Source organism: Channa argus, chromosome 22, assembly GCF_033026475.1.
Source record: "Channa argus isolate prfri chromosome 22, Channa argus male v1.0, whole genome shotgun sequence".
NCBI classification, from domain to species: Eukaryota; Metazoa; Chordata; class Actinopteri; order Anabantiformes; family Channidae; genus Channa; species Channa argus.
Genome location: NC_090218.1, coordinates 13,077,675 through 13,101,967, shown reverse-complemented (window position 1 = coordinate 13,101,967; position 24,293 = coordinate 13,077,675). Strand labels below are relative to the sequence as shown.

At 40.2% G+C, this 24,293-nt stretch overlaps 4 protein-coding genes across 4 annotated transcripts; all 4 read left to right on the top strand.

The window, feature by feature from the left end:
* The first annotated feature begins 222 nt into the window (after window positions 1-222).
* LOC137108232 (olfactory receptor 8G17-like) lies at window positions 223-1,167 on the top strand. The gene is made up of 2 exons (XM_067492594.1): window positions 223-574; window positions 704-1,167. Exons 1-2 carry the CDS (start codon window positions 223-225, stop codon window positions 1,165-1,167), a joined length of 816 nt encoding a protein of 271 aa, XP_067348695.1.
* Window positions 1,168-2,591: 1,424 nt separating this feature from the next.
* LOC137108278 (olfactory receptor 52N2-like) lies at window positions 2,592-3,536 on the top strand. Its single transcript, XM_067492674.1, has one exon. It carries the CDS (start codon window positions 2,592-2,594, stop codon window positions 3,534-3,536), a length of 945 nt encoding a protein of 314 aa, XP_067348775.1.
* A 3,544-nt stretch (window positions 3,537-7,080) lies between these two features.
* LOC137108231 (olfactory receptor 10J4-like) lies at window positions 7,081-13,039 on the top strand. The gene is made up of 4 exons (XM_067492593.1): window positions 7,081-7,087; window positions 8,062-8,246; window positions 11,846-12,508; window positions 12,875-13,039. Exons 1-4 carry the CDS (start codon window positions 7,081-7,083, stop codon window positions 13,037-13,039), a joined length of 1,020 nt encoding a protein of 339 aa, XP_067348694.1.
* Window positions 13,040-16,039: 3,000 nt separating this feature from the next.
* On the top strand, window positions 16,040-20,458 carry LOC137108275 (olfactory receptor 10J4-like). The gene is made up of 4 exons (XM_067492671.1): window positions 16,040-16,125; window positions 17,921-18,105; window positions 18,196-18,858; window positions 20,294-20,458. Exons 1-4 carry the CDS (start codon window positions 16,083-16,085, stop codon window positions 20,456-20,458), a joined length of 1,056 nt encoding a protein of 351 aa, XP_067348772.1. The 5' UTR covers window positions 16,040-16,082.
* Window positions 20,459-24,293: the final 3,835 nt, after the last annotated feature.

Below are 24,293 nucleotides of genomic sequence, written 5' to 3'. Positions count from 1 at the left end.
TTAAGATTAAACATGTAAATTGTAATTCACTACTTTAGCCTTTAATGTAAATAACGATTTAGAAGTAGAACAGATCATGACCAAACTTTTATGACACAAAAAAGCAAAATCTATCATCTCTGTTGTATATACGGTTTGGGTCTTGTTAATTATCTCCAATAACTACATTAGCTCATTAATACATGTGACTGTTGGAGTTTTTTGTTTTGTTATTTCAGGTTGATGGAAAACTACACTTACAACAGCCTCACACTCCAGCTGGAGGGATTAAACATTCTAGAAGATTTTGTCTACCCATTCTTTTTCTTCTTCTTGTTCTCCTACGTGCTCATAATGGTTGCAAATATTGGCATTGTTGTTCTGGTTTTCACTGACAAAAACCTTCACCAACCTATGTATCTGTTTTTCTGTAACTTGCCATTTAATGACATACTTCAACACTCTCTCATGGCGCCTCGTTTGCTCATAGACATGTTGCGTCCTCCCTCCGAGCGACTTATCAGCTATTACGAGTGTGTGGTTCAGGCTTTCACCACACACATGTTCAGCACCACTTCACACACTGTGCTCATAATTATGGCCTATGACAGATATTTGGCCATTTGCAATCCACTGCACTATGCTGCTATAATGACCAACAAAATGGTGATAAAGCTGATAGTTGCTGCCTGGGGAGTTTCTTTTGTTTTAGTAGGAATTCTCCTTGGTCTGACCATAAGGCTAAATCGATGCAGGACTCAGATTTTAAATCCTTACTGTGACAATGCCTCCCTGTTTAAGCTCTCCTGTGAAAATGTGTATATTAATAACGTCTATGGCCTCACGTTCACTGTGATTCTGTTCACAGCTTCAATAGGAACCATGGTTCTCACCTACAGTAAGATTACAGTTGTTTGTCTGACCACCAAGAACAAGACTTTGAACAGAAAAGCCTTGAAGACCTGCAGCACCCATCTGGTTGTGTATCTGATCATGCTATTTAGTGCAATGTTCATCATCATTCTTCATCGTTTTCCAGAATATTCAAACTACAGGAAATTCTGTAGTGTTTTCTTTCATATATTCCCCGGCAGCCTCAATTCCTTTATTTATGGTTTTCAGTCCAAAGAGATACGTAAAATATTGTCAAGGTTCTTTGTGCTCCCCAAAATTTTGCCACAAAAATAAATGGAATTTCCAAGGTTTATTAATGAATTTGAAATTGAACTCTCAACATGGCCATGGTGTTTGTTCCTGATTTGTAACATGAGATGAGTTGGATAAAAGCAAATGCTGCTATAATGTTCATTGTTCAATAAATAAATAAATTAAACTTGTCCTGGTCTTTTCAGTGTTATTGTCTTTGTCATTGACTTAGTAAGAGTATAGACTCCAACCATTCTGATGTAGGTTTACTGTCTACTCTGTATCATTGTCCTGCTCATTAAGCCAGTTTTGACCAAGCATTAGCTATCAGACAGATGAATTCACATTGTCCTCTAGGATCCTCTGGTATAAAGAGGAGGATGATCGACTCAATGACTCAAAGGTGCCAATGTCCTGTGCCTGCAAAACAAGCTCAAATAATCATACTTTCTGCTGTGGGTATCGGAGGCTTTTGCTAAAATTCCGTTTCCACCAAATGTGGCACATTAAGGCCAAACGAATCCACTGTGGTCTCATTAGTCCATAGGACATTGCTTCAGGAGACTTGTCGATTGTTCAGATGCAGTTTTGTGAACCTCAGTGAGAACGGGACAGACATGACGTCACAGTGATGTTGATTTCTGACCACCAAAATTAAAGCAGTACATGCTTTGATGCAATTAGACCTTTTACCAAGGTTTTATTAAAAATTGGACAGATGGACAGAAAACCTCAAGACCGGTGTATCTAATAAAATGTCTAGATAGTGTATTTCTTACAGTGGATTGTAAGGTGTTTCGAAGGATAATATTTGGACTTATAAGTGTTCTAAAGAAATATCCATGTATCAAAAGGCCTACATCCTCCCTCCATAGTGGGTTGCAGCATGTCAAACTAAGCTGTGTGTTATCTTCAATGTTTTACCACCTGATTCTTGTCTCTCTGAACCCCCTGAACATTAGGTCTACATAATGTTTACTTCCCTTGAGCCACATCATGCCCTTAAAACCAAGCACACACCTAAAGCTGTCAGAGAAACACTGAGGCATTAGGGGCTGAACGGTGATTGTTAACAGAAACCGACTTGAACCTGACAGATTTATTATTATGTCTTATATAATATATAATTGTGTATATTGATACTCAGTAAAAATGATTATGTGAAGTAAGAGGAAAACTTGACATTAATCTCTTTGACAGAGAATTTATACAAACTGCAAAAAGGACTATCAATATTTTTTATTAACCATTTTCACTTCATTGCTCACCCAGCATGTAACTGTTTATGAAATAATATTACAATATACTATACTAGCAATATGTCAATTTAGTAGGAAAATACCATAAAGGTTCAAATTATTTTAAAATGTCTTTTTTAATAATTCCCTGCAGATATTTGAGATGTTTGTTTGTGGATGATTAATGATTTCACCTCTTTTCCAGTTTTATATTTCAGACAAGCTGAGATGGAAAACTCTACATACAACAGCCTCACCCTGCAGCTGGAGGGGTTAAGGGTCACAAACACTAACAAATATCCAATATATGTCTTTCTGCTTCTGACCTATGTGTTTATCTTAATTGCCAACTTGGGCATCGTGGTCTTAATATGGACGGAGAGAAGCCTCCACCAGCCCATGTATCTACTCTTCTGTAACCTGTCCATCAATGATGTGATGGGAAACTCTCTCCTGGTTCCTCGGGTGCTCAAAGACATCCTTCTGCCCCCTGCTGAGCGTCTCATTCACTACTACGAGTGTGTGGTTCAGGCTTTCACCAGACACATTGTTAGCACCAATGCCCACACTGTTCTCATGATTATGGCCTTTGACAGATATGTGGCCATCTGCAACCCACTGCGATACTCTGCCATAATGACTGGGAAAATGGTGATCAAACTGACTGTTTCAGCCTGGATGTCGTCCTTTGTTTTGGTGGCCATTCTGCTCAGTTTGACTCTACGACTGAGCCGATGCAGGACTCTGATCACAAACCCTTACTGTGACAATGCCTCCCTGTTTAAGCTCTCATGTGAGGATGTGAATATTAATAATGTCTATGGTCTCACATTCACTGCGGTTCTGCTCTCGTCCTCTATCGGCAGTATAATCCTCACTTACTCGAAAATAACTGTGGCCTGTCTGAATAAGAAAAGCAAGTCTGTGAACAACAAGGCCTTGAAAACCTGCAGCACTCACCTGTGTCTCTATCTGATTATGCTAGTCAGTGGGTTGGTGCTCATTGTCCTCCATCGTTTCCCACAGTACTCTGAGTACAGAAACATTTCAGCCATTCTATTTAATGTTGTTCCCGGCAGCCTCAACCCCGTCATCTATGGACTGCAGTCCCAGGAAATACAAAAGGCTTTGGCAAACATATTTCAGGTTAAAAAGGTCAAGCTCTCATTTTAATGTTTTTGTTTTTAAATTTAAGGAGTTCTGGAGGAGCAGGTCAACCAAGACAACAACCGCTGTCCTCCACTATGCTCCATGAACCATAGGAAACTAGCTGAAGACGGGAAGTTGCCCTTTGTCGGTTTTTACCATTTGTTTAAAGAGGGAGGATTTTATCAGCAAATGAAGTTAGTGAATTTTAGAAATGACCGTAATCCTTGAAACCACGAATGATTTTATTTAAAGTGATTCAAAGACTGTTGTGTCACCTCTTGATGAATGTGAGATTAAATCCTTCATATTATTTTGTGCTTATGTAACTGTGTGCTTATGTGTTTTTAAAAAATTCAAAATGTTTTTTGTTAAATGTGACTTACTGTTGTCATCTAATATGTTTGTTGTTAAAACTGTAGAAAATTAAAATGACAAAATCTATAGAGCATCTTTCTATTTATTTGTTTCTTTGTATTTAAGTTTTTATTTATATATGCAGTGCATGAAGCAATTTTCTGAGCTTCTGTCTCATTACAGAAGCTCAGCAAACTTCTTTATGAAAACAGACAAGACTTCACAATGTACAATATTCAATGAACTACACTACTATGGTTAACAATCTCTATAATATACTTAATACTGTAATTACAGTGATAAGTGAAAGCTAGTGAGATAATACAAAAATACAAGTTATACTGCATTATTGCTGGGCCCACAAAAATGAGATCAGCTTCTTCTCTGATCAGCAAAATGTAATCAGTTCATTCTTGATTCCAAGTTACTGCCAAATTTGCGGAAATACCCTCAAAATAAATGGTAAATGGTCTTTACTCATACTGTTAGTTGTTATATATTATTGGTACATAAAGTGATTTAAAGTTGCTTCTTATTCACCCATACAAACACACATACTGGGCAGATGCACTTCAAGGAGCTGACACTTTGGTACATGGGCAGGAAGAGGTGGGTATCAAACCACCAGCCCAGGGACTGGCGGAGACCACACTCTCTCCTGAGCCACAGACACCCAAAGTGTACTGAGATATTGTGTTCATTATATTTGGATGCATGGACAACCTGAAAACATAGCTTTGGTCATGGCTGTGCGTTTTTGGGTTGCACCATTCTTGTGAATGTGAAATCTTGGGACCCGTTTGCAGGGGATGTTTCCAAATTGGATAAAAACTTCCACTTTGACTCATGGATGAACTGGTTAGAATGTGAGTCTTGATGGACATGAAGGAGCTCAGCAACTCGACTTGCTTTGCAGTGGCAACAACTGCATCCATCCATCCATTTTCTGCCATTTATCTTAAATTGAGTTGTGGTGGTAACAGTCTTAGTAAGGTAACCCAGATGTCCCTTTCTCCATGATCTCCAGTTCTTCCTGGGGGATCCTAAGGTGTCCCCAGGCTGGATAAGACTATATATTCTATCAGGCATGTTCTAGGCCTGCCCCAGGGGCCTCTTGGGTAGAGGTGCCTGAACTTGACATTCTGTTCTCTCAGCTAAAGCAAGAAGAAAATCTGTAACTAGAGACAACCCCAATAGAGGCTGAGGCCTAAGGTGTTTTAATACCAATACACAGCCCTTTGCTTAAACATGTTGTTCGTTATGGACAATGACTAGCACAGAAGTCCACTAACAAAGTCAAATGCAACAAAAAAATTGTTTTAAGTTTGAGTTTAAAAAGAGATTGTTCAGCGATCCTCAGGTAGACTCTTCCACGAACTTGGAACATAAAAACAAAAAGCTGCTTCACCAAAGGTTTTTGTCCTCCACTTTGGAGCAACATCATCTTTTCTCCTGTAGGGGTCCACCGACTCCCGACCCAAAGAGATTCCTGTCCTCATTATTTTCCCTGTTCACCCAGACCTGGACAGCTTCCCTATTCAGATTAGCACAGATAGTAAACATCAGAAAATATGCGCTTGTATGGTTTGTGTCATGAGCAGATTCTCCTCCACACTCATGTTTTTCCATCACTTTGGTAGGAATTCATCTTGGTCTCATCAATGAGTAAACTTTTGGGCAGAACTTTTGTGCTTCATTTCTGTACTTTGTTACAAATCCCTGCCTGTCATGAGGAGTTTCCATCTGGTCGTACAGCCTCTGTATTTCTGCCCTTGATGGTTTCTTTAAAGCATGAACTGTGATAACTTCAGCCCTGCTCTGTGAAGGTTGTTGCTTTCACTGACCAGTGGCTTTATCTTCTTCTTGTTCTTTTCCCTTGCTGACCTTCTGGTGGTTGTTGCTCAGGGCACCAGCGATTTCCTTCTTTTTCCGTGTTCACATTGATATATTCGTTTTGACCAAAAGTTCTAAAGTCTAAAGCTAAAACCAAGTCATTTAACACTATGTTTTGTTGGAGTCAACCCCACAAAACAGCTGGGTTACATGGTCAATGCTGTTTAAGGTATAAAAACCATTAATTAAAGGTGGAAATTCTGAACTTTTATCTATCTTTTGATCTTACACCGAAATGTCCATTGTGAACAGCAAAAAGGATATGAAGTAGCCTTGTGTTCCAATATCATTGGGGGGGACATTTAGAGTAAAATGCTTCCCATGATTCTTTAATGAGGTCTGATGCAAATGGTCATTACTGTGGCACCAAAGACAATTATGTTTGTTTGTTTCTTTATAGCCGTGTTAAAATTGGTCCCTTTGGTGTTCATTTATTATCCTGTGTATAATTTACTTTTTTGGTGTAAAGGACCTGATGGTTTCATTAAAACCTGTGTTATAATCAGCAAAGAGGTCGGTTGCTGTTGACAAGACAACCTTTCCTAAGATGAAGTTCTGCACTTGACTGAGCAGCACGTAGTCTGATTCAAATTGAGTTAAGATGATGATTTTCAAATATTGTACATATGATACGATCATGTTTCTGCACTTGTGCTGTATCTCTGTATTGTGTGTTCACACACTGAGCTTGTGCACAGATTAACTTTGCATTTGTGTGTTGACAGCAGTTGTGTCTACATCCACCCGTCTTTTCATCTGCCTGCTGAGGAAGAATGGAGCTTTTGCCATTTCATAATTCACTTGAACCTTCCAGAGGTCTGTGCTGTTTTTGCTGATTAAATTATTTTGATAAATGTGTTTTAAAAGCAGGGGAACAGACCTCATGAACAGCGTTGTATGTGCACACTACCTGACTATTTCGGTTTTATTACTGGTTTGTATTGAATTTAAAACAACTTGAGGCTGGAGTGTTGGAAATGAACATGAAAATGTGATCGATCCAACAGTGAAAGAATCATCTTTGAATTTGGTGCCAAACTTGTAATATGAAATCAGGAGCGATCGTTTGGGGTTTTACTGTACACATCTTAGTGCTGTGAGTAATATTTGAAAAGTCAGACACATTTTCCCATGGATTTATTATATAATATATAATGTTTTAACTCTTGTGTGCATGTATTTAAAACATTTTTAAGTGTTGCTTAACCCAACCAATCAACCCGATCTTGCTCACAAAAACTATTGTAATTACAATAGAAAACAATGGGTGAAATTAGAAACAGAAATACTCAGTTTATGTTTGTCAAAAGCTAAAACAGACATGTGCTGTAAGGGACACTGCATAGTCAGCTTTGTTATCATCACGAGGATTGAATTTTTGTGCCAGCAAATGAATTCAAAACTATAATTATCAGCATTTCTCCTGTTTACAACTGTGACATTGAGAAAAAATGTCATGTGGAAAGTATGAACTGAGTAAAAGTAGCTGTTAAAGGGACCTGTGGTATCACAAGTGACAAAATAACACGCTGTTTTTAGCTTTTTTTATCCCCACAGACTGACTGTCTTGTTAACCCTGTCTCCTCACAGCTCAGCTCCAGTCTTGTTAATTATTATTATCATATTCCAAACTAGCAAAGATTGTAATCATCATCAAAGTTCTCTACAACTACAACAAAGGAACATATACATTAGGGCTGAACCAGTAATTTTATTGCAATTATATTTCTTGATGATCTCATCTTTAGTCTTGTTGACTGAAAAATGTCCAGTGTTTTGTCTTAAAATGTCTTGTTTCATTCTATGATCTAAACCTGAAACTTGTTTACTTAAAAACAAGACCTTTTTGGCTCAAAAAAGTACAAAGACTATGAATCTAAAATCAAAATACAGATTTTCTGTCTGTTACATTTCGACTAAACAACATGACAGAGTAATAAGACTGTATCTGTTACTGCTTCATAAAATCAGTCACAGGGATGATAAAATGCACTGTGTCCACATGGATCACTCTCTGTAATCTGTGTTATAAGAAGAGGTGGTTCTAATGTTTTACCCACCTCATTCATTTCGCATAGGAAGACCAAAATATATAACCTGTAAAAGTAGAATTCATGTTAGAGCCATTGTATTGGATTGTATCACGTAAACTGCAGAGGTGGTCATAATACTGTGGCTGATCAGTATTTTCAATGATAAAAGGAAATATGAGCATAGTGAGGTGGTTTCATGGGATTCAGTATAACATGTAAGTGTAGTGCTGCCAGTCTTCTGACGTCTCTCTTTTATTTTATATGTCCAGACTCCCACCTGCCCTGGTCGAGCAATCACAGATCCAGTTCTAACAGCACCAGGGGGTCTGATGCTGTTACCTTCTTCATCATCCAGGGACTCACCAGCCTTGGTGAGAAACAGATCATCCTTTATGTCATCCTGCTGCTGGGTTACATCATCATCCTGGGAGGAAACAGCATGATCATCTTTGTGGTACATTTACATTTACATTTAGTCATTTAGCAGACGCTTTTATCCAAAGCGACTTACAAGTGAGGTACAAGGCAGCAAAAATCTAAGTCAAGGAGAAAACATCAAAGCAAAGTGCTATCAGAAAAGTGTTCACAGTTCATGAGATGCAATTGCAAGAGAGCAAAAAGGATTTTTTTTTTTTTAAAGAGATTTAAGCGCATAGGAAGATGTGGAAGAGTTCAGTTTTCAGCAGTTTTTTGAATATTTGGAGAGAGTCAGCTGAGCGTGCAGCGTTTGGTAGCTCGTTCCACCATCGTGGAATCATTGCGCTAAACAGTTTTGCTTGGTGTCTTCTGTGTGGTGCTGGGACCACCAGACGTCGTTCGTTGGCAGACCCAGCGGGTGGGAAGGATTGTAGACTTGAATGAGTGAGTTGAGGTCAGCAGGAGCTGTTGAGTTAACCACCCTGTAAGCAAGAGACAGAGCTTTGAACCTGATGCGAGCAGCCACAGGAAGCCAGTGTAGAGATCTGAAGAGTGGTGTGACATGGGTCTTTTTTGGCTGATTAAAAATGAGGCGAGCTGCTGCATTTTGGATCATCTGCAAGGGTTTTATTGTGGATATCATTAACACCATCAACAAAGCGTTGCAGTAATCAAGACGAGATGTGACCATCGCCTGTACAATGAGTTGGGTTGTATATTCAGTGATGTAGGGTCTGATCTTCCTGATGTTGTAGAGGGCAAATCTGCTGCTCTAGAGACTGAGGAGATGTGGTCCCTAAAGCTCAGTTGGTCGTCAATGATGACCCCCAGATTTTTGGCCGATTTAGTGGGGACAATCACTGTAGATCCAGTGTTGACGCCGATGTTGTGTTGCATCGAAGGTCTGGCTGGGAAGACAAGGACATCGGTCTTGGAGAGGTTGAGCTGAAGGTGTCTCTCACTCATCCAGGCTGAGATGTCTGAGAGACAGTGGAGTCGTCCGGTGGAAAGGACAGGAAGAGCTATGTGTCATCAGCGTAGCAGTGATAGGACAGACCATGTGAGTGAATGATGGCACCTAGGGATGAAGTATAGATAGAAAAGAGGAGAGGACCAAGAACTGAGCCCTGTGGCACACCGGTAGAGAGGCTATGAGAGTTAGAAAGATGCCCCCGCCAGGATACCTTGAAGGTTCGTCCCGATAGGTAAGAACAAAGCCAGTCTAGAGCTGATCCAGAGATGCCCAAGTCAGAGAGTGTGGACAAGAGGATCTGATGGTTCACAGTGTCAAAGGCTGATGATAGATCAAGTAGAATTAAGACGGATGATTGACCGGTGGCTTTTGCAGCTCGAAGATATTCCACAACAGTTAGGAGTGCGGTTTCTGTGGAGTGACCCCTCTTGAAGCCAGACTGGTTGACATCGAGGAGGTTGTTCTTGGAAAGGAAGTCTGAGAGTTGGTTGAAAACTGCTCGTTCCATTGTCTTGGCCAGAAAAGGAAGGAGGGAGACCGGTCTGTAGTTCTCCACTATAGAGGAATCAAGAGAAGGCTTCTTGAGCAGTGGGGTAATCAAGGCCTGCTTGAAAGAGGTTGGAAAAGTCCCGGTTTTGAGAGATGTGTTGATGACTTGTGTAATAGGTGGCATTAGTCCAGGTGCAACTGCTTGAAGAAGAGTGGAAGGGATTGGATCCAGAGTGCAGGTGGTCGGATGATTAGAGAGGAGGAGGGTCGATACGTCATCCTCAGTCAGAATTGCAAATGATGAGAGCAATGAAGTGCTGGAAGAGGTTAGATGGATGTCATCATCTGGAGGAGAGAACTTTGAGCTGATGGCTGCCACCTTGTTGGTAAAGAAGTCGGCAAAGTTGTCAGCAGTGAGAGAGGTAGATGGCGGAGGTGAAGGTGGGTAGATGAGTGATTTGAAAGTGGAGAGCAGCTTTCTGGTGTCTGTGGTGTTGCTGAGCTTCTCCTGGTAGTAATTGATCTTTGCCCTGGTGACACTGTGAGAAAAAGGTCCAAGCAGATTCTGATACTCAGCAAGGGCAGATGGAGTCTTGGATTTGCGCCACTTCCTCTCAGCACTGCTCAGTGTGGTGCGTTGTTCACGGATCCCATCAGTGAGCTACGGATTAGAAGGTGAGAGACGGGCGGGTCTCGAAGACATGGGACAGAGAAAATCCAGACATGATGAAAGTGTATTGCAAAGGCTGTTTGTGGCTGCATCTGCATCGCGGATGGAGAGGTCCTGTGTTGGGGGCAGAGTTTCGGAGACCAGCGAGGAGAATCAATCCAGGTTGAGAGACCTGAGGTTGCGCCGGAATGTTACAAGTGTGGGGGGAGATTGCGAAGGTCTAGGGATAAAAACTGTGAGTTGAATGAAGAAATGATCCGATACATGCAGAGGAGTGACCAAGATGTTGTCTGTGGTGCAGTTCCGGGTGAGGATGAGGTCGAGGTTGTTGCCAGCTTTGTGGGTCGGAGTAGTGGAGACCAGACTCACGTCAAATGTGTTTAGAAGAGCAAACACATCAGCTGCCTGTAGTTTGTCCAGGTGAATGTTCAGGTCTCCCATGACGATGAGAGGAGTGCCATCTTCCGGGAAGTGGGACAGCAACATGTCCAGTTCATCGCAGAATTTCCCCAGCTGGCCCGGTGGTCGACATATCACAATCACCTGGACTGCAATCGGTGCTGTGATCCTAACGGCATGATATTCCAGAGAAGACAGATTGCCGGGTGGTGCTGTCGAGGAAAACTTCCAGGTGTCATTGATGAGAACTCCAGTCCCAACCCCCCGTTCTGATGAGCGAGGAGTGTGAGAGAATGAAAAATTGGCGGAGAGTGCAGCTGGGGTGGCTGTGTTCTGTGGCATGATCCAGGTTTCTGTAAGTGCAAGCAGGTGAACAGCTGAGTGTGTAGCAAAAGCTGGAATGAAGTCGGCCTTGTTCACTGCAGACTGGCAGTTCCACAGGGCAAGAGAAAAGGAGGCTGGTGACAAAGTGGCCTGGGTGAGAGTGCGCAGGTGAGAAACATGACGTCCCCTAGTAGGACGCCATGTCCTGCGTCTGCGGAGGAGAACAGGGATCTGCTGAAAACACATAGTATAACAAAGAAAAGGCTTTTCGGAGTAGAAAGGGTTAATGTGAAGCAAAGTAGAGAAATACAAGTAGAAGAAGTTTGAAATAAACTACCTAGTGTCCTTGCGCAGGTAGACAAGGGCTGACGCTCACGCTGATGCTCCAGCCCAACAGTTGCCTTAAATATGGTCTTAATTGGCTACAGCCGAAACCGCCCCCTCGTTGAAACCAACCTAACTTGTGCCTTTGTTAGGTCAAAGGTGTGAACGCTCGGTGATCACTAAGCTGAAACTACCACCAACAACACACCAAATATCCACTTTCTACTTACAGTTCTTAACTGTTACAAAAAAACAGACTAAATCAGCAGACTTAAGAAAAATGACAGAAACTCAGCTACCTCTGAAACCAACAAACAAATTCCAAACAGTACTTACTAGTTGAGTATATCTCCTGTCCTAGTTTGGTACAAATCAAAGCCGAGTGTCTGTTTGTTTCATGATTGTCACCTCAGTCTGACCAACATCTGATCACTAACACAGTTTATTTCTCATGCAGACACTGACTGATCCAAAGCTCAGCTCTCCCATGTATTTCTTCCTGTCCAACCTGTCCTTTGTGGACATGTCCTACACCACCACCACCATCCCTAAGATGTTGTCCAGCTTCCTGTCAGACGTGACGACCATCTCTGTCCCAGGCTGCTTCATCCAGATGTTTTTCTTTATCCAACTTACTGTTACAGCTCGTGGCATCCTGACGGTTATGGCGTTCGACCGCTACGTGGCCATCTGCAACCCTCTGCGCTACACGTCCATCATGACCCAGCGAGTCCAGCTGCTCCTCATCGCAGGAGTGTGGGGCTTCAGCACCTTCTGCACACTGCTGGCCACCATAATGATCTGGCGGGAACCTTATTGTGGCCCGAATGTGGTGAGACATGCCTGGTGTGACGTGTCATCTGTGAGACAACTGGCATGTGCTGACACCTCAGTGGACAACATTTTGTCCCTTTTCTCAGCTCTGGTTTCACTACTGACCACAGGAGTCCTCATCCTCACCTCTTATGTCCTCATTGGTGTCTCAGTGTCAAGGATGGGTGTCCCCCAGAGGCTGAAGGCCTTCAGAACATGTCTCGCCCACCTGACTGTGGTCACCATCTCTTACACCTCGGCCTCCTTTGTTTACATTTCCTACAGGGTGGGAAACTTTTCACCTGAGGTACGAGGATCAAATAATCTTTGTCCAGTATTTAATTTTGCCATTGTGTGTTTCCTTTGCAGTCTCCTCCAAATGTGTTGGAACCACAAAGCAAATTCATTTATGCATCATGTATCAGTCATTCACTTTAGAAGAGAGGTCACATCAAGATAAACTCCAGTTAGATATCATGACAATATGACAAGCAGTATCACAGTTTGCTCACTTCACAAATGTTTGAGATTTTCTTCGGATTCTACTTTCAGTGTCATGAGATCAGTTTGACATAAAACAGCTTTACCCATTTAGTTCATAGAAGTCTGAGACTGATCTGCCTGCCTCAATAAACACTGTGTGTCATTAAAGCACGTTGTGTTTTTGTGTTAGGTTCGTATCATTGTGGCTGTGACGTACGCTGTCCTGACTCCTTTCCTCGACCCAATCATCTACAGTCTGAGGAACAAGGAGCTGCGGGACTCCATCAGCAGGACTCTGAGCAGGTTCAGGTCTGCAGCTGTTTCAGCCACGAAGGACATCAACACAGTGACCTAACTCAGAAACTAGTTAGTTGCTAGTTGCTGCTCCGCTATATAGAATTTTAAAAGTTTACAAAAACATGTTTAGAATGGATATGATCTTAACAAATTATGTTTTAATCATCCTTTTCATTGTATATTCTCAATAACATAAGTACATTAATGATCATGATACTGTGATTAACATTACTCTAATGTAATTTAAAAACACTCTTAAGATGTTTGGTGCAGTCTGTGTGTAGTTTTTCGTTCTCAGACATATAAGAGGTGGGGGCGTAGCCTCACTGCTTTTCTTGCGGTGCCAACAACGGTCAGTTGGTCGATTCACATTGGACAACACTGAAACATCACAACTGTTTTATGTTTTCATTCCCTTCAGGATGATTAATAACTATGATCCTCCGACTTTTTTTCCTGGACCATCAGTATTTTATTCATTGGTAAAACTAGATATAAATGGAATGTTAACATCCTGTAGTCACATAGTCTCAGGAATAATATTTCCATCTGAGTGCTAGATAGATGGAAAAACTTCTGTTTTCATGTTCTCAACTTTGGCCTGAAGGCATTTAGTTTTCAGGTTTTCTATCCCATTACTCACACTTTTAGAGGATTTCTGCAAATTTAGCACAAATGTCCACTTGAAATTCAATAAAGGACTGATTAGAATTAGCCTGTGAACATGCATGTGAACTTCATCTAGGCTGGTTGGTGATTAATACTCATGGCTGGAAAACCACAGTTAGCATGCAGACAACCAGGCAGCTTTGTAAGGGAACAGAGCCATTATATAAATCAGGTGCAGGTGAAACTAATTACCTCTGATTGGTGAAGCGGCATGAACATGAAAGGAAAAACAGGAAGTGACTACCAAATAAAAGTATGAAGGGGGAAGTGAAGTTGCTGATCCTGACTCACAGGGTTTGGGCTTCTCCCCTCTTGAATCTCTGCTCTGGAGCATATTTCTAATAAAAGTTATGTTCCCCCCCAATTTACAAACTGTACTTTGAGATAAACATTGTCCAACATGGTGTGAAAAATACCACAACTCCAATTCCAAAAAGCACATCTCATCAAACCATATTTTATTGACAATAGAACATATACAACATATCAGATGTTGAAACTGAGACATTTCATGGAAAATATTGGCTCATGTTTACCATTGCGTAACAACCCGTCTTCTTTGAGATGAGGAGACCAGTTGCTGGAGTTGAGAGGAATGTTGTCCCATTCTTGTCTGATGCACGAATCTTGTCTTGGATCTGACACTGGACTCTACTCACCTTCCTTGCATCAATCTACCCAATCACACAGCCAACCTGTCAATTCATATACCTGCACTCCCCCTGTCTGTCCCTCCTTCTCTGTCTCTTCCTCTTTATTACATCGATCTCTACCCTTCACTCTTGTTTCCCCTCTCACCCCGTTTTCCACAGCCCTGCTTCCTGTTTCCCAGCTTTCATTTTGTAATCCATCATTTTCACTTCCAGTCCAGTCATTTCAGCTACTTCACAAGTCATCATCAGCCCTGACTGTTTTCACCTGTTCCCCAGCCTATTTAAACCCGGCTCACAGTCCTCTGTCAGGTTGTCTCTCTGCCATCTCTAGTCTTCTGGGCTAGAGGTCTGATCTACATGACTTGTCTTTGTGGACTCTCACTTTTCAGTATGAGGATTTGTCTTTGTTTATCTTGGCCTGTTGGTCTTTAAGTATTTGGTTTTTTAAATCTCAAGTCTGTCAGCTCAACAGTCCTGGGCCTTTTTTTGCTGGATTTTATTTAATGATTTGCCAGACATGTTCTATTGTCATGGTCTCTGGTCTGAGCTCCTGGTTTTATGCCATATTTGGTCAACTTCCTGTCTCTGCCCTCTCCCTCCCTGATTCAAAATTTAAAGTGTTTATTGTCATATGCACAGACAGAACACATGTTTCCCTGTACAATCAAATTCTTACTTTGCCCTCCACTCTAAATGTCACACAGTAAGTAAAATGAGAATAGACAAAAAAATAGAAATAAAATAAAATACAGATAAAATAAAAAATAAGAGCAAACAAAATAAGAGCAATCTCCCTGCTCTGTTGCAGTTTACCTGATCAATACCTGTGCACTTCCCCCTTATAAGCAGTTCTGTGGGATTCTCCCCCTGTGAGATTGTCTGCGGATCTAAAGCCTCATACACATAACAGGATAGCATCCATTATTTAACTTAATTGTACTGAAAATTAAGCAGTGCAACATGATTTCACACTATTAATCAAACACTTTGGCCTCAGTTTCTCACATCAATAGGTGTAAGTTTTGAGTCCTGGAGCATCCAAGCCATCTAAAGGTGTTTGTTATACCTGGACAGTTTTGGGACTTAAAAAAAATATATATTTTATTTTTTAGCCACCATAAATTGTGGTTCTACATCTGGTAAATTGTGTTGGTTTATAAAATGTTGCAAAGTTTCTGAAAGTTCAGATGTATTATGAAAAGTACTGTCCAAGTTGTGTTCAAAGTATTAAATTATCCACACACAAAGATAATTAACAATTGCATGTTTGTTTTTTGTTTTTTTTAATGAGCTCAAACATTTGAGGCAAATGGTTGTTACCATGGTAACACTGACAATTATGTTTCATTGTTTGCTCTTTAGTCACAGGTTTATATTTATGAGCCACTAAAAATTGGTCCCTTTGGTGTTTTATTTATCTAGTGTATAATTTACATTTTTGATGGAACAGATCTGATGTAAGTTTGTGTAATTAATATTTGTTGGTCTCATTAAAACCGTATCAGCAAATAGGTTGGTTGCACTTGGAACAATCAAATGTGGACCTGAGTTTAAGCTCTGTCTTTATCTGAGCAGTGCAGAGTCGGATTCACACATTGAGGTAAGAAGATTTTGAAATATGGATATTCTGCTCAGGGTTTTGCACAAAGTCAAAAAAGAAGATTTGTTTTATTGTTTGAAGTTATTTTTATAAAGTTATTTTTAACCTGGTTTCTGTTGACAGAAATTTTGTCTGCGTCCCCCCTCGTCTACATCTATTCCTCTGCATGCTGAGGACAAATGGAGGTTTTGCCATTTCATGTTTCGCTTGACAGTCCCACAGGTCTGTGAGAGTTTCTGTGCTTTTCATTCTGTGCTTTACTGTTTGATACAACAGATGTTTTTAAAAGCAGGACAGAGACATAAGCTATGTGCTAAAGTGTTAATATATAATGTCAATGTACAGTTATGCTACAGATACAAACATGAAAAAACTCATAGTTTTAATTAATTAATTTTTAATAATTAATTAAAATAATCATTTTCCAGTAACCAAAGGCAACGTTTTTAATACCTGTAAAAACATAATTTTGTAATGGCTGCATTTATCTCTGAGCTGTTTCTAAAATCGTTGTAGTTAACATAAAGTATTACCGTGTTGTAGCTGTGCAGTGCATTAATGCTCATATATGAAATGATGTTTATCATTAATCTTTTGTGTTGAACTTATCACACACATTTCACTTTATGTTATATTTCACATTAGATCATTAATGTGGAGTTGCACCTTCCAGATTGATGTTTACATTCCCTATAAAAATTATTCACCCAACTTAGACATTTTTCAGTTTTCTTTCTTTTTAACATCAAATGGAAGTTTATCTATTCTGGTATCTCTGTCAAAAAAATAAGAATTCCATGTCAATAGGAAAACAGATGTGGAAATATTAAAAATATTAAATAATTTCACTGCACAGGTGTTGACCTCATTTAAAGCAGTATGTCATCTTTATATCTATAGCCTTCCAAGGCATGTTATAGAATAAAGACAACACTATAAAGATGTATAGAGAGAACCCAACAATTCCCCTTTGAACAAGCCCTCAGCAACAGTGGAGAGGAAAAACTCCCTTTAACAGAAGAGTGTGTTTTCACAGACTCACATGTTACTAATTAACATGCCTATTTTTTAAGTATCCAGAACAGTTCTACAACTTTTCTAGAAATGGAGTTTGTCTATTGTAACTTCTTGTTCCTCACAGTCCGTATGCACACATTTGTCAAGGGTGGACAGACTGGAGAAAATTTAAATCATTGATATGAACAGGTGGACATGCAGAGCATGATTGGACCTTTTATAGGACAACTTTATTCATAACCAACATTAACCGGCAACTTAGTTTAAGGTGTTTAGTTAAGGGTATAAATGAACATTAATGCTTTTACACTTCCCTCTGACTTCTTCTTCTAGCGGAAAAACTCCTCCAGATGACATCACCTGGAGGAGTTTTTCATCATTAGGAGTTCAGGCGTCCTCTAAGTGTATTAAAAACAGTTCCCCACACGGACAACGCAATTAGCAATAAATTGTCTTTTCTCACGGGTAATTTCCGTCAGTCTGCCCCTGTATTACCTCGTTCATTTGAGCTCTGAACACCAGTTGTTGCCCTTAATGCTCCAAATGACCGTAACTTTGCACAGTGTTCTGAAAGAAGCAGTTAACTGAGGATGTTCAACATCACTGCACAAGATCTCAGAAATGTCTTGACTAAGCACAAAAATAACATGTCACCAAGTGTAGCAGTGTCCTGTTCTCATGTGTTTCATTGGTTTTGGACACCAGCAGAGGTACAGACGACCAAGCTAATCCAGACCTTAGCCTCACAGGTGGTAAACATGAGACAGTTTGTTGGGTTGTTGGGAATCTGTTGTCATTTTTACATGTGGATTTATTGGTTTGTGTTCATCTATTTATACATAATTGATTTATGAATCTGTGTCAATAACAAATATGAAATGTGAACCAAATTTCATATAGTGTGTATTGTGCTCCTAAACTGTGGACCACACCTGCTGTCCTCAAAACAGGACTGTTGTCAGTCCTCTAACTTATTGATCCCTTTATTTTTTATGTCCAGACTCCCACCTGCCCTGGTCGAGCAGTCACAGATCCAGTTCTAACAGCACCAGGGGGTCTGATGCTGTTACCTTCTTCATCATCCAGGGCCTCACCAGCCTTGGTGAGAAACAGATCATCCTTTTTGTAATCCTGCTGCTGGGTTACATCATCATCCTGGGAGGAAACAGCATGATCATTTTTGTGGTACAAATCAAAGCCGAGTGTCTGTTTGTTTCATGATTGTCACCTCAGTCTGACCAACATCTGATCACTAACAGTTTATTTCTCATGCAGACACTGACTGATCCAAAGCTCAGCTCTCCCATGTATTTCTTCCTGTCCAACCTGTCCTTTGTGGACATGTCCTACACCACCACCACCATCCCTAAGATGTTGTCCAGCTTGCTGTCAGACGTGACGACCATCTCTGTCCCAGGCTGCTTCATCCAGATGTTTTTCTTCATTCACCTTGGCGTAACAGCTCGTGGCATCCTGACAATCATGGCGTTTGACCGTTACGTGGCCATCTGCAACCCTCTGCACTACACGTCCATTATCACCTGTCGTGTCCAACTTATCCTTATAGCAGGCGCCTGGAGCTTCAGCACTTTCTGCACACTTCTAGCTATGATCATGGCCTTACGCCAGCCGTACTGTGGCCCAAATGTGGTGAGACATGCATGGTGTGATTCGGCATCTGTGAGACAACTGGCATGTGCTGACACCTCAGCGGACAACTTTGTGTCCCTCGCTTCTGCCCTTGTGGGACTACTGAGCACAGGAGTCCTCATCCTCACCTCTTATGTCCTGATTGGTCTGTCAATGGCAAGGATGGGTGTCCCCCAGAGGCTGAAGGCCTTCAGGACGTGTGCTGCCCACCTGACTGTGGTCACCATCTCTTACACCTCGGCCTCCTTTGTTTACATTTCCTACAGGGTGGGAAACTTTTCACCTGAGGTACGAGGATCAAATAGTCTTAGTTTGTGTTTAAGGAATTTTAACATACTTTCACCAAAACTCATATTCAAGTTTTCAAATGCAGCAAAAGTATGTTAACTCAGACTCTATTAGTGTTAGTGAAGGTTCTTAGTTGACTAGGTGCCGCTACAGGCACATGAAGAAAAAACAAATAATCAAGTTCCAATCATTAATGTCCTGATATAATTCATGATGATTCTTAATTCAAAACTTTATTAAATAAAAACAATGAATGAAATTATCTCTTTTTACTTTTAAAAAGAGAATTAATTTTATTAACAACCAAATGTATTAACAAATGCCTATATGCAAGTATTGAACCTGGAAAAAATGCCAATAATATTTTTCTGAATTTTAAAAACAGAATTTGGCATCTTAGGAAATTTTTAGGTTCTGGAGTCAGGGTTAGGGAGCTGGATAAAAGCCCAGGGCTTCAGCATTAGCAATCACCTTTATCCAAAACACTGAATGGACACAGATATTTTGAAACAGGTTAGTTTATTTGCTTCACCAGATTTCACCAAATACTGCTGTGTGTGTTGCTGAGCTGCTTGTCTGTTAGCGCCACAGCTGGTGAATCTGTTTCACATATCTTAGTCTGCTGGAGAACAGTGTACTTCCATTAACTTGCATAAGTTTTCTAGTTTTAAAATGTGCTCACATTATTTTGTGATTTGATCCCAAAGCTTTTCAGCACAGCTTGTGGTGTCTGTGAAGGTTCAGTTCTTATCACGACAACTGAATTTGGACTTTATATTTGATCCAAATGTCTCACACATGAACAGTAATTTAAAGCTGCAGGAACGAAAAGCTGCATTTTGTGCAAACTGGCTTTTATCCTCAACAAACTAATTTATTAGAAGTTGATTTGTGCAGAAAAATAGATTGTGGTGCTGATTTTCCCAGTTGATATAATGCATTGAAGAAGAAAAAGACACAAGTTGAGACAATGGAAAAATGGTGAAAAAACAGGTTGGAGAACAAGTTTGAAAATGACATTTTTGTTTTCATTTGTTAATTTAAGCAACATTACCCACTTTTATTTTCTTATTAGAAAGTTCAATTGCAGGTTAGAGTACAGGTTCTGTGCTGTAAGCAGCCTCAGCGGGAACCAGAAGACGTTTCTCTTTCTAGTAACCATCAGATGCTGAAGTCATTCATATCTTGTTAAATGGAGGTTTGCATTTTGTCTAGTACTCATTGATTAAACAGGGCAGACGTACATGAGAAATCCTTTGATTGGCTGCACCAATAAATGCTCTTAAAAGCTTAATACTCCAGTATTTGCTGTTTCAGCTATCAGGGTTTTGTTCTAGACTTTCCTGTACATTTATGCACAATTTTACGTTGAAGAAATAGATGGGCGTCCTGTCTCCAAACCCTCTCAGGTAAACCAGTTCTTTGTATCTGTTAGGTTCGTATCATTGTGGCTGTGACGTACGCTGTCCTGACTCCTTTCCTTGACCCAATCATCTACAGTTTGAGGAACAAGGAGCTGCGGGACTCCATCAGCAGGACTCTGAGCAGGTTCAGGTCTGCAGCTGTGTCAGCCACGAAGGACATCAACACAGTGACCTAACAGGAAGTGAACCTGTTTGAACCAGTTTCATATGAAATGTTTGTTCAGCAGTAACGTAATCACACACTGACCATCCACTGTATGTATACAGGACTAATTAAACCAATTACTGATAATTCATTGCAATTAATGATTAAGTTCCTTTCACAGAGCAATTGCATCTTATGAATGGACCAAAAATGAGTTTTTTCCAAAAAGCCATCTCAAAATGTTTCCCAAATTCTGTGTTTGGTATTTGTACTTCCTGCTTGTGTTGAAAGTCATATTAACATCGGGCCCCAGGTGAACGATTACAATCAGGTAAGAACTCAGTTAGGCGGTCAACAGCTCTTTTGTGGGAAGTCACGGATCCTTTAGCTCTAACTCTGATTTGTTAATGGTGGCGTGAAATACAGTGGAATGTGTTAAAGTACTTTAGCTAAATAAACTTTTGAGTTAGTTATTTGTTTTTTTCCCCCATCTGTCTATCAGCATTTATAGTTGTTGATATTAAAAGAAGATCAAACCTCAAACCTGAAGGACTGCTGAACACTAAAAACAGCAGCTGTATTCAATATCATCGTTGGAATACTGTCTTTGGAGTCATAAGCTTAATGAGTATAAGGCATTATCTTATTATTTTGTTATATTAGTACTGCGTACTTAAAGTAGTAATATGTTACAATACCCAGAAACCATACTGATTTGGTTTTAAGGTCATTTTCTGCAAAAATCTAATCCCCTTAACGGTCCTGGTTTCCACTCCACTCATGTTACACACAGCGATTGATAAAATTATTATTGATAAAATAATAAATATAAAATATAATATAAAAATAAATATATTTATTATTGATAAAAACTGTGGATTTGATGGAGTTAAGTCAGATTGTAGCAGACTGTGCTGACACCATCAACAGTGAAATGAAACGTGTTTGCATATTATAATAATTTTGACCAAAGGGATTCAGTTGCATGAAGAAGTGAATTTTTAACTCCTAATTCTTCAGGTGCAGCTAATCCTTTGAAAAAAGGACTTTAAAGAAACTATATTGTTAGAAAGCAAATACTATGACTTCAGTTTTGTCTGAGTTTAGAAGTAAAAAATTGTGGGGCATCCAGACCTTTATGTCTTGTAGACTTGAAGCTTGATTAATTGATTTGTTTCATCTGGTTCCAAAGACAGATATAGCTGGGGGTCATCAGCATAGCAATGGAAATTTATTCAGTGTTTTACAATAACGTTGCCTAAAGGAGACATATATAAAGTAAAAAGTATTGGTCCTAACACGGAGCCTTGTGGAACTCCATAGCTAACCTTTGTGTGCATGGAGGATTCATCATTTATATGAACAAATTGAAAGATTTAAAGCAACCTAGTTTAGTTCCTTTAATCCCAATTTCATGTTCCAGTCTCTGTAATAAAATGTTGTGATCAATGGTATCGAATGCAGCACTAAGATCTAACAGAACAAGTATAGAGACTAGTCCATTATACATCCATACAAGATATGATGTCCAACCATATTGTTAAACTAGATGGCATAAGTCTGGCCTCCAGCACTACTGCAAGGAACCTTGGAGTTATTTTTGATCAGGATCTATCCTTTAACTCACATATAAAACAAATCCCTAGAACAGCTTTCTTCCACCTACGGAACATTGCCAAAATTAGGAGCATCCTGTCTGAAAGTGATGCCGAAAAACTGGTCCATGCATTTGTTACATCTAGGTTGGACTACTGTAATTTCCTACTTTCAGGATGCCCCAGAAACTAAAGAGCCTGCAATTAATCCAAAATGCTGCAGCAAGAGTGCTGACTGGAACTAGCAAGGGAGATCATATTTCACCTTCACTAGCTTCTCTCCATTGGCTTCCAATAAATGTAGAATAGAATTTAAAACCCTGCTTCTTACATATAAAGCTCTGAATGGTCAGGCTCCATCATATTTAGAAGACTTCATAGCACCATATCATCCCAGTATGCCACTTCGCTCTCAGAATGCAGGCCTACTTGTGGTTCCCAGAAATTCCAAAAGTAGAATGGGAGGTAGAGCCTTTAGCTATCAAGCTCCTCTCTTGTGGAACCAGCTCCCAGTTCAGATTCGGGAAGCAGACACCCTCTCTAATTTTAAGTCTAGGCTTAAAACCTTCCTTTTTAATAAAGCATATAGTTAGTTATAGTTATGCTGCCATAGGCTTAGACTGCTGGGGGACCCACCCCCCAATGCACTGAGCTCCTTTCCTCCTCTTGACCATCTCTCCTCTCCTCTCATCCAGCAATTGTCACCACTGTATGTCATTAACTCTGTGTGTTCTCTCCCGTAGTTGTCTTTGTCCTCCTCTGTCCCCCTCTCTCTGTCCCTTTCTGCAGGTGTCCCCCGGCTTTGAAGCTGTGTGTCTTCCAGCGTGAAGCTACTGGTCCTACCAATCTGCCCGATGTTTTGTTGTTGCTTTTGTTGCTCTGTTCTTTTCTCTCTCCCCTTTCCACTCACCCCAACCGGTCGAGGCAGATGGCCGTCCACCCTGAGCCTGGTTCTGCTGGAGGTTTCTTCCGTTAAAGGGAGTTTTTCCTCTCCACTGTTGCCTATGGCTTGCTCCAGGGGGAATTTTTGGGTTCTCTTTATATATCTTTATAATCTTGACTTTATTCTGTAAAGTGCCCTGAGATGACTTTGTTGTGAATTGGCGCTATATAAATAAAGTTGAATTGAATTGAATTATCTGAGGCCAAGAGAAGCTCGTTGGTGACTTTTACCAGTGCTGTTTCTGTATTATGATGAACTCTAAATCCTGACTGAAAGTCTTCATACAAATTATTCCTGTACAGGTGGTCACATAATTGCAACTACTTTTTAGGGTTTTAGAAATAAAGTGGAGGTTGGATATTTTTCTGTAATTGGCTAAAACACCTGGGTCAAGACAGGGTTTTTTAAGTAGTGGTTTAATTACAGCTGCCTTGTAGGCCTGTGGTACATAGCCTGCTTCTAAAGATAGATTGATGATATCTAATATGAACGTATCTATTAAGGGTAAAGCTTCCTTGAGCAGTCTAGTTGGAATAGGGTCTAGCAGGTAGGTTGTTGGTATAGATGAGGTAATAGTTGAAGTTTTGAAGAGGGATTGGGGCCTTATTGATGATTCTAAAGCGGGTGTGCTTTCTGTCTGTGATAATCATGAGGAGGATTTGTTTGGAATTAGATTTTCTTACTAATTATTACAATTTTTAAAATATCTTATTAATCTATATTTTAGGCTAAGTGAGGTTCTTCTAAAATATTGGAAACCACTTCCTTTACAGCTTTCAGGAAAACCTGCTTTAAGCTGCAGGTTTGTGAATGGTACCTTGCAGATGGCATCGTCGGGGCAGTGAAAGGCTGAAGGAGGGAGGGATTTTTTAAAAAAAGTCAGACTGAAAGTTAAAGTAAACTTCACTGCCTTCACTTGCCACAGCTCCATGCTTTTGTTTGTTTGTTTGACTGGGATCCACTGAGAGATGGTTTATCTTCATGTTTCCTGTGGCCTAACATACCTGTCAGGAACTGTCAGAGAAAAGACTCACCTGTAACTTACCTGCTGATGTTGTTAACGTGTTAATGAAAGGACACTTACCTGGTATTTACCTGGGTGTGTTGTTGATACTTGTGCAGTTTACCTGCTACCTGACCACATGAACTGCTAATGCTATGCTAGTGCTAATTACCTGCTATTCAAGGATAAATCACATGTTTAAAGTTAGTAAATAACACACTAACAAGTCTCAGCAAAACTGAACATTAAGGGAGGAAGCTGGGACCTTGAGCAGAAAATTGTGCTGCTATTTTTACTACTTCTTTCTCTGTTACCATAGATTGTA